Below are 10000 nucleotides of genomic sequence, written 5' to 3'. Positions count from 1 at the left end.
CACTGTAGTTCTACAGCATGCTGAGTCTGTTTGTTCCTGCAGGGTCACAGCATCACAGTACTGCTCCATATCCACAGCCAGTGTCCAACCACCCAGGTGTGAAATCTGTCCTGACCTGAAGAAAATGCCCTCAATTTCAACAATGTCCTAAAGTCTTCATTTAGGAAATGTCCTCACTTTTTAAAAACATCTTCACTTTACCAAATGTCTTTCCAAAACAAGTATCTCACTTTCTAAAACAGAAAAATCTTTGTCCCTGGTGTCTCTCAGGTCCAGAGTTCTGGTGCTCGATCTCATACTTCGAGTTGGACGTCCAGGTTGGTGAGATGTTTAAGGTTCAGTCCAGCTGTCCTTTGGTGACGGTGGACGGATACGTGGATCCTTCAGGAGGAGATCGTTTCTGTCTGGGACAGCTGAGCAATGTCCACCGCACTGCCGCCAGCCACCGTGCCAGGTGACCAGTCTGACCAGTAAGAGTACTGGTAGCAGCAGAAGGTGTATTAGGAGCAGTAACTTTATTTAAAACTCAGCTTTACGGTCAGGGACAGTGTTCCCACAGCCTCCCGTCTCTCATATATTATTCCTTAACAACATTTTCTCTTCTTCTGCATGTTTTCATCCTGCAGGCTCCACATCGGTCGGGGGGTTCAGCTGGAGTGTCGGGGAGAGGGGGACGTCTGGATACGCTGCCTTAGCGATCACTCTGTGTTCGTTCAGAGTTTCTACCTGGATCGAGAGGCAGGCCGAACACCTGGAGACGGAGTTCATAAGATCTACCCCGGAGCTTATATCAAGGTGCGTGTCGATATGCAGACGACGCGCTGCTGTGCGTCTCTGCCGAACATTCTGACATAAAGTACCGCACTTAAATCTTCTGGGGGGTTTTTATGTGTCTGTGTTTTTTTGTTATCTGAACTGCAGACGTAGTTTCTCAAGAGCTAACCACAGAAACAACAATGTCAAGTTATCAAGTCAAGTCTTGTCAATTTTATTTATGTAGAACTGAATCAGGCCGGCGGGGCGAAGCACAGTGCAGCTGTGCCACAGCTCCACAGCTCCTTCCACAGCAGAGGAGCCTGAGAGCTGAAGAATCTCACTAATCCTTTGGAACCACAGTAATCCTGCATTCTGGGAGCACAGTGTTCTAGTGGGTTCACAGGGAACTATGAGCTCCTGGAGGTCTGATGGTGTCTGATCATTGAGGGCTCTGTAGGTGAGGAGCAGGATTTTATGGGGGAGTTACGTTTGGTCCAGGGCAATGCCAGCTGAGATCAACTGTGATCAGCTGAGATCAACTGTGATCAGCTGAGATCAGCTGAGATCAACTGTGATCAGCTGAGATCAACTGTGACCAGCTGAGATCAGCTGTGATCAGCTGAGATCAACTGTGATCAGCTGAGATCAACTGTGATCAGCTGAGATCAGCTGAGATCAACTGTGATCAGCTGAGATCAGCTGTGACCAGCTGAGATCAACTGTGACCAGCTGAGATCAACTGTGATCAGCTGAGATCAACTGTGATCAGCTGAGATCAGCTGTGATCAGCTGAGATCAACTGTGACCAGCTGAGATCAGCTGTGATCAGCTGAGATCAGCTGTGATCAGCTGAGATAAACTGTGACCAGCTGAGATAAACTGTGACCAGCTGAGATCAACTGTGACCAGCTGAGATCAGCTGAGATCAGCTGAGATCAGCTGTGATCAGCTGAGATCAACTGTGATCAGCTGAGATAAACTGTGACCAGCTGAGATCAGCTGTGATCAGCTGAGATCAACTGTGATCAGCTGAGATCAACTGTGATCAGCTGAGATCAACTGTGATCAGCTGAGATAAACTGTGACCAACTGTGATCAGCTGTGACCAGCTGAGATCAGCTGAGATCAGCTGTTTGCAGTGAAGCCTTTGATGTACAGACACTGTACATCCAGTTCAGGTCTGACTCGCTGACTCATTTCACTGCTGAAGAACCTGAGGACTGTCCTGCGTGCTCCATCTACCCCCTCACCTGTGTGTGTCTCCAGGTGTTTGATCTGCGGCAGTGTCACAGACAGATGCAGCAGCAGGCAGCTGCAGCCCAGGCAATGACAGCGAATCAGGCGGCTGCGGTTGTCGGAGCAATTACCGGACCTTCAAATGGTGTTGGAGGGATGCCCCCTGCTGTCAGTGAGTATCACCTGTCTCTGTCTCAGAGCAGCTGTTTGAATGGGAGCTCTGGGCTGCAGCAGGTAACATCATCAGTACTGAGAGTGGGAGAAGAAGCAGACTCTGAGACTGAAGATGAAAGATTTCAGGAAAAATGGTTTTAAAATAATGAGATGAACAGCTGCTGTAACACACACACACTTCCTGTCTCATTTATTCCCATAGTTTTCATCTCAGGTGATGTTTTGTGACAGCAGAGCTAAGACGTTGTTCCACAGTTTATAACTCAGTCCTGTGACTGTGGCTGATCTCTGCCCTTTAATTCATTCTTTAGTTTTCAGCTCAGAGAATAAAACCAAGAGGAGATTTCATACATGTGATGTGTTCATAAACATCATCACATGTAAAGATAAAGGGGGGTTTTACTGGCCTGCAGCGCCCCCCAGTGGCAGCAAAGGACAGTCACTGCTGCTCTTTGAAAACCTCACAGCTGCACAGTGTGGTCCCAGTGCATCTGCAGCCTTCCACCCATGCACCTGTGGTGGTTACTAATGTAATCAGTCAGTCTTCAGTGAGTGAAGGTCCTCATTAGACCCTGAGCATGAGACACAGTGTGACTTTAAAACTAAATACTGTCAGTATTACACCCTCAGACTCTGCTCCGTCCTCCGTCCTCCTCGCCTTTACAGATGCCAGCAGTCTTGATGTTGCTGTGTCTTCATGGACGTCCAGGTCTGACAGCTTGAGTCTGAGTCTTTTCCTTTCGCGCTGCAGCTCGGTCTACAAAGTTTTCGTGTCCTGAATTTGCTGCTTGTGATCTGTGGTGTGACTTTCTGTGGTGGGCTGGGTGGACGTGATGTTTTCGAACTAGCCTGGTTGTGGCTCGTAGTAGCCTCAGTTAGTGGGCAAGTAACTTCTTCTCCACCTGCTGTTTATCAGACACAGCTGCTCCACAGCTCCACCCGCAAACCGGTCTAACTGCAGCTTCTCTCACACATTCACTGCAGCCCTGAACTTTTCAGGACGTCACTCAGAGGAGCTGTTTGTGAGGACACAAAGGTCCAGGTCAGCTGGACTGAACTCGCTGCCTGCTCCCTGGTCCGGAGGCTGTGGGACGTCTGATTGAGCCGATGTGTGAACAGAGCAGCTCACTGGCTGAGAGACTCATAGTGTTTTGGATGTGAGAGACAGTCTACATGCTTCACGTACGGCTCCAGTAATAATTCCTGTCTTTGTGAGCCCCCTCATGTCGGGACCCAGGGTTCTTCACAGTGGGTTCTCCACTGTTCCCCTCACTACCTCCGCTCTGAAGCCAGACATGTGGGGGACAGATCTTTATAGGAATGATGGTCAGAACTTCCAAAACCCCAACATCTAAAACTAAAGGTGTAAAAACCTGTATTTCTAAAACCATCAATTTCAGTTTATCACTTTTTAGCTTTTTTTTTAATCAGATCAAAGCACTGATCAATAACCTTTTATTTTGAAGAGACTTATACTGTGTTGATGTACTCACATCCATCACGTAACAAGCCCCACCCCCGTTTCTGTGTGTGGGTGCGGTCAGGTGCAAGTCATAGAGGAGCAGTATGTCCCTTTCAGAATATACCTGTGTCAGTGAAGCTCCTGTCTTTCTCCAGGTGTGTGTTCGGCAGCAGGTCTGGGCGTGGACGACCTGCGCAGGCTGTGTATCGTGCGCCTGAGCTTCGTTAAAGGTTGGGGGTGTGATTACCCGAGACAGAGCATTAAAGACACCCCCTGCTGGCTGGAGGTTCACCTGCACCGAGCGCTGCAGCTGCTGGACCAGGTGCTGCACATGCTGCCACCGCGAGAACACACACTCTGACACACTGCGCAGTGTGTGTGTGTGTACGTGTGTGCGTGTGTTTCTCTGTGGGCTGCAGGTGTGTTTGAGATGAGGATTCGTCCACAGCTGGAAACAGAGGAGCTGTGATGGACAGACACCTGGCACCATCTAACCTGTCAGGGTTCATCAGCCCCGCCCACCCCGTCCTCCCACAGACAGGTGTAAGCAAACACTGGTAGGTTCACACCGGTACTGACCTCCAGGCTTCAGACAATCAGCCAATCACATCATCTGATTCCTCCTGTCAATCAAATGATAGCAGCGTCCAGTGTGACATGTTAAAGAGTCAGTTCACATAAATATGAGAGAAAATCCTGAAAATCCTTAAAGGACTCAGTGTCCTGATCTGGCTCCTGAGCTCCTCCGGTCACAGGAGGACCCTGTAGACACATCCAGACTTCAGGCTCAGGTATTTCATTCATTTCAAATCTGTGAGCAGCTCATGGAATTCATTTCCTGGATATCTGTAGTGAAATGTTCTGAAAACTCGACTCGTACAACAAATAAGGATTAAAACAAATAACTGTGAAGGAATCAAATTCAAGTTAAAAAAAAAAGTAAATATATGTCAGATGTACATGTGTAACAAGTTTGAGACGTGCAGAATATTTCATATATCACAGACGAAAGACCTGAGGCGTTTTCCTGCTTCCTGTTCATTCACGGGAGGGAGAGGACGAATGGTTTGTAGTCTGAGTGAACTGACCCTTTAACTGCTGGATCCTGTTTCTCATCCACGTGATGTCAGATTTCTGTTTGCTTTAGTTTTGTGTGGGACTGTTCCTTTAACATGTCACTATCAGTTTAATTATTTTAAATTTTTTATTGATTATCTACCAAAGATTGTGTTCCTGCTCTTGGTGACATTATATCCGGTTTACTTTATGATTCAGCTCCACTCTGATACTATTTATTTCTCTTTCAGCTTTTTAAGATCACATTTTACATTTGAAAGGCTTTTATACTGAAAGGGTCTGTAACTCTAACCTCTGCTGTTATTCAAAATAAACTTTCATGAAAAAAAACAAAGCTTCTTTATTTTCCCTCGCTGTTTCCGGGTTGATTCACTTATTGTTCATAGAAACAGAGCATGTTCACCGCCCTCCATTTATTCATTATTAATAATAAAGTTCTTGTCTCTTTATGAATGAAAGACCGAGCGAACTTGAAGGTATCAGTAAAACATGGCGCCAATAAGGACAAAGAGTCAGCGTCTACAAAGTTTAAATGTTTCACGTTCGGCTTGTTATTGGTTACAGTAAAGCAACGCCTTGGCAATTCTAGCCAATCGTAGAGAGGAGTCTTCCATAATGAGCTCATGGAGGAGTGGTTTGATGAGTGACTCGTATTTGGATCAATAAGAGACCAGAATCTGAAAACCATGACTATTCGCCACGGAGGGGGCGTGGTCTCCCGATGGAGGTCGGGCGCAGGCGAAGATGGAGGTTTAGTTCTTGTCTGGCATCCGCTGGAGAAGGAGGGCGCTTTGCCGCATCGTGTTTTGTTTTCAGTTTTCCTTTGAAATACTTGGTTTTTTTGGACTCTGCTCGACTTCAACATGGAGATGAAGAAGAGGATCAGTCTGGAGCTGAGGAACAGAAACCCAGCGGAGGTGTGTAACTACAACAGCGCGGACTTTAATTTATTTATTTTCAAGAGAAATTTTGAAGGATGCGGAGTCAAACCGCTGTGACGATGCTGAAAACATGGACTTTTGTCCGTCGAGTCTCCGCCGTTCAGCTCCGACATTTTGACCCAGAAAACAACTTCGCGCCACTCCAACATGGAGGAAACTCCGGCGGTCGTTCCTGGAGGAGTCCGCCGCGTGCAGCCTCTCTCTCGCACTCTCAGTTCTCGCCCGCTCGTGGAGACTCCCGGGAGCCTCGCGCGAGCTTACTGCCGTTAGCACACGGGCTAACTTGGCGAGCGCCCAGTCCTCGTAATAGAGCCACGACCGGGGCTAGGTGGCTGGGGGTTGGCGCTGATCGTCGTTAGGAAAGAAGAAATACACCCGCTCAAGTTAGTTTGGTTCCGCGTACAGTTTTAAACCCTCCTGGTTCACCGCGCGGCCGAGAAGGCTACCATTTTAACCTTTGGAGTTAAATGATTGCTAATCCACGATGCTTGTTATCTGATGGCGCGTCAAGCCAAACCCCATTCTTAAATCCTTGTATTTTAAGTTTGCTTGAGTATAGACCTAAATGTCCTCGTCCCTCGACACGATTTACGTATATTCACAATTCTTCAGGTATTGCAGGTTAGTACGGTTCACAATTAACCCAATAACTGTCCTTCATTAAGAGACAGTAAAGTTTCAAGCCTTCTTCTCGGTGCTGTTCCCGCCCACTCTGCCCTGTACTAACACAGGGCAGAGTCTTCACCGCTAAAGGTGAAGATACGGTAAAGTACGACAGCTCTGAAGTCCACGTAACGTTATGTGCAGGTGGGTGTGTGGCGGGTTTATCTAGAGAAATAACGGATGTGATGATAAAGACAATCCCGGAGAGAGCTGGCCTTTTCACGGCGCCGTTTGGTAAATGAAGCGTTATTTATCCGGAGCCCCCAGTTTCTCCCCAGCATTTAAACACCACACATTTATAACGACGCAGAGCTGCCGGGGGTCGGTCACCGGGGCGGGTGGTGGTGTCCCGTACGGCAAGTGTTTATCAGTCGGTGTTTTGTTCCCGGTTAATTCAGAGGTGTGTGTGTGTGTGTGTGTGTGTGTGTGTGTGTGTGTGTGTGTGTGTGTGTGTGTGTGTGTGTGTGAGTGAGAGAGAGAGAGAGACCCACAGACCCTGACAGTTCATCTAACTGTGTTTGTTACCGGAGATGCATCACTCCCGCTGTCCCGCCTTCCGGTGCAGGACTGAGCTCCACTTTTGATCTTGATGGTTTTAGCTGAAGAGTAAATCATGTGACAGAGAAAAGTTTGAAATCATCACGTGAGCAGCAGATGTTCCACACCTTTGCTTTAAAAATCACCAGAATAATCAGTGGATCATCAGGATCACTGCAGGTTACCTGGGTCTGTCAGGAGTCTGTGCAGACGAGACAAACTTTAACAAAACAAATAAATAAACAAAAATAAACAATTTTTCAAAGCAACAAACAAACAAGACAGTTTTAAACCAACGTCAGTGAACACAACACGCAGCTGCTCCTGGTTTGTCCTGAGGGGACAGTCTCTGCCGTCAGCCATGTTGGAATAAGATGTGCTCTGCTGTGGTCAGGTGGCGGAGCTGGTGGTGGATAACTGTCGCTCCAGTGACGGGGAGGTCGAAGGTCTGACGGAGGAGTACACAGAGCTGGAGATCCTCAGTATGGTGAACGTCGGCCTGACCTCGCTCTCCAAACTGCCCTCACTGCCCAAACTACGCAAGGTCTGTTCTTTTTACCCTCCCTGTCTCTGTGTCTGCTCATCTTCCCTGGAACACAGGTGTTGGTACCTGCTGCTTAACACCTGTGTGTTTACCTGTGTGTTTCAGTTGGAGGTGAGTGATAACACCATCTCAGGAGGTTTGGATACGTTGGCAGAGAAATGTCCCAACCTGACGTACCTGAACCTGAGCGGGAACAAGATCAAGGAGCTGAGCAGCATGGAGGCTCTGGTAAGTGTCAGTGTCTGAGCTGAGCTGATCTGAAGTCTGAGCTGAGCTGACGCTGTTACGTCTTGATGAAACATTTTCACCATTTTCTTTCGTTTATAAGGCAAATATCTAATTGATTGATGGAGAACACGATCAACAGATTAATCAGTGATGACAGTAATTGGTTGATTCAGCATTCCCCCCTGAAGATACGCAGATCTGAGATCAGCTGTGAACCTTGTGGTTTAAACTCTTCGTGTCCTGAGCTCACGGCTGCTGCAGCAGGTTCATCACAGGCTCAGCTGCTTGTGTAGTGAGATCAGTGGTGTTGAACTCTGCTACCGTCCCGGTCCTCATCCCGTCTCCCGTCTTTTCGTCTCGTCCTGCAGCAGAACTTAAAGAACCTGAAGAGTCTGGACCTGTACAGCTGTGAAGTGACCACGCTGGACAACTACAGAGAGAGCGTGTTCGAGCTGCTGCCTCAGCTCACGTACCTGGACGGATACGACCAGGACGACAACGAGGTGCCCGACTCCGAGGCCGACAACGGTGAGACACCCGCTGACACACCTGCTGACACACTGTCTGTCTGTCTCTCTGTCTGTCTGTCTCTCTGTCTCTCTGTCTGTCTCTCTGTCTGTCTGTCTCTCTGTCTGTCTGTCTCTCTGTCTGTCTCTCTGTCTGTCTCTCTGTCTGTCTGTCACACGCCCTTCCTGTTTATATGAAGTGAGGTTGGGGTTCGGACCTGAGGAACACGATCAGTGTGAATCAGCTTCAACAGGATCGAATCATTAACGTCTTTTTATTTAAAGGAAAAACACGTTTATGCTGAGTTGAGACTTTGTTCCAGACGAGGATGATGAAGCCGGCCCACCTGGAGACGACGACGACGAAGAGGACGACGAGGAGGGCTCTGAAGGGGACGAGGATGAGGTCGGCCTGTCGTACCTGATGAAGGAGGGAATCCAGGTGAGTCTGTGTCTCACGCCGTTTTTCATGTGTTCACCTGTCACGATGTCTGAAAGTGTGAAATGAGTGTGTGGTGTTGTTGGTGTTTCCTCTCAGGATGAAGAGGACGATGGAGACTATGTTGAGGAGGAAGAGGAGGATGAGGAGGAAGAGGAAGATGGAGGTTTGTGTTGATTTTTGACTGTCGAGTTCTGGAACTATAAAACTTTCTTTACCTGTGACGCAGGTGTGTTCACATGTTTCAGGTGAACCCCCCCCCCCCCCCCCCGGCTGTTTTGCTGTTGTACATGTTTGTGTTTGTGTGTTTTTGACAGATGATGATGGAGCTGGTGTTCGGGGGGAGAAGAGGAAGAGGGATGCAGAGGATGAAGGTGATGACGACGATGATGAATAGATGAACCACCTTCACACACTGTAACACCTGCCCCCCCCCCTCCCTCCCTCCAGTGACGCCTGACCTCTGACCCCGCTGGGCGTCGCCTCAGAGCCGCAGACAGACAGGAAACACAGCAGTGAGATCAGGTCCAGGATCAGTGATGATGATGATGCTGACTCACACTCAGTGTTTTTACAGTGTTACTGCTTTTACTGAATACTACAGTAGTGCCCTGCATTACTGTGTGTGTGTGTGTGTACACAGTATATGTACACACACACACACACTCACCTGTTTATTAATTGAAAACATAATAAAAGTTTTAAAGTTTCCTCTTACGCAGGGTTTTATGCCGATCAGCTGATCCCTGCTTCCTGAGCCGCCGACGTGGATCACACGTGTTTCATGTGATAATAACAGGAAACACGGTGCGTGTGATTTGCTGCTCTAAGCCTCTGTAGAGAACTCCGTCCACCTCTGGAGCTGTGTCCGTTGATCTGATCTGGGATCAGGTTGAGCTGATTCAGATCAGTTTGGTCAGAAATCAGTGAACTTAAATCATGAATCCAGATTTCAGCGTCATGTTCCGATCGCCTGCAGCGCGATGTCGCCTCCGTCAATTAGACCACGGGTCCTTTCTTTAAAAATGACTGTTACTACATGAACCCTTTGCTTTAGCCCCGCCCCCTCCCCTGTCACCTGTCGGTCTGCGGCTCCCTGCTCGGGGCGGGCCCGGCTCCTCCTGACTGGTCTGTGTAAATAGAAGTGAACTGGTCTGTGTTGGTTTTTGTGGTGCCGTGTTTCTGAACCTGAATTGTGGGTGTTGAGTTTGAAACGTGGAGCTGCAGCTGACGCTCGTCCTCAGCTCATTTTATTTTTTTATTCCTGTCGTCTGTGTCGCTGTAACCAGAGTGTTTTTGAATAAAAACCACTGAATTCTCCACGTTTCCTCCTTCAGTCGAACTCTGTTGGACAGCAGGAGACGGCAGCGCAGATGCTGCTGCTGCTCAGCATCATTCACTCATTCACTCACTCACTCACTCACTCTCTCTCCCTGT

General features: G+C 48.2%; 2 protein-coding genes across 2 annotated transcripts in view; both read left to right on the top strand.

Moving 5' to 3' along the window:
* The window catches only part of LOC121186298 (mothers against decapentaplegic homolog 4-like), a 14882-nt gene extending 10250 nt beyond the window's left edge, over nucleotides 1-4632 (top strand). Inside the window, exons 7-11 of the mRNA XM_041044987.1 lie at nucleotides 43-96; nucleotides 271-454; nucleotides 627-795; nucleotides 2023-2164; nucleotides 3784-4632. Of these exons, the coding sequence (XP_040900921.1) occupies nucleotides 43-96; nucleotides 271-454; nucleotides 627-795; nucleotides 2023-2164; nucleotides 3784-3989 (755 nt within the window). The 3' untranslated portion in view covers nucleotides 3990-4632. The remainder of the gene's footprint in view (nucleotides 1-42; nucleotides 97-270; nucleotides 455-626; nucleotides 796-2022; nucleotides 2165-3783) is intronic.
* Nucleotides 4633-5422: 790 nt separating this feature from the next.
* Nucleotides 5423-9883, top strand: LOC121185893 (acidic leucine-rich nuclear phosphoprotein 32 family member E-like). The gene is made up of 7 exons (XM_041044393.1): nucleotides 5423-5622; nucleotides 7241-7390; nucleotides 7496-7618; nucleotides 7987-8146; nucleotides 8448-8566; nucleotides 8663-8729; nucleotides 8881-9883. The coding sequence occupies exons 1-7, from the start codon at nucleotides 5569-5571 to the stop codon at nucleotides 8958-8960; spliced, it is 753 nt and encodes a 250-aa protein (XP_040900327.1). The 5' UTR covers nucleotides 5423-5568; the 3' UTR covers nucleotides 8961-9883.
* Nucleotides 9884-10000: the final 117 nt, after the last annotated feature.

The sequence above is a fragment of the Toxotes jaculatrix genome, chromosome 8 (genome assembly GCF_017976425.1).
Source record: "Toxotes jaculatrix isolate fToxJac2 chromosome 8, fToxJac2.pri, whole genome shotgun sequence".
Lineage (NCBI taxonomy): Eukaryota > Metazoa > Chordata > Actinopteri > Toxotidae > Toxotes > Toxotes jaculatrix.
The sequence above is the reverse complement of the archived record's forward strand: the minus strand, read 5'-3'. Positions and strand labels throughout refer to the sequence as shown.

Excerpts from the sequence above, each read along its gene's own strand:
- LOC121185893 (XM_041044393.1), top strand. The coding sequence starts at position 5,569 with ATGGAGATGAAGAAGAGGATCAGTCTGGAGCTGAGGAACAGAAACCCA. Across the intron at positions 7,391-7,495 it reads CACTGCCCAAACTACGCAAG|TTGGAGGTGAGTGATAACAC; the intron begins GTCTGTTCTTTT and ends TGTGTGTTTCAG. Across the intron at positions 7,619-7,986 it reads TGAGCAGCATGGAGGCTCTG|CAGAACTTAAAGAACCTGAA; the intron begins GTAAGTGTCAGT and ends CTCGTCCTGCAG.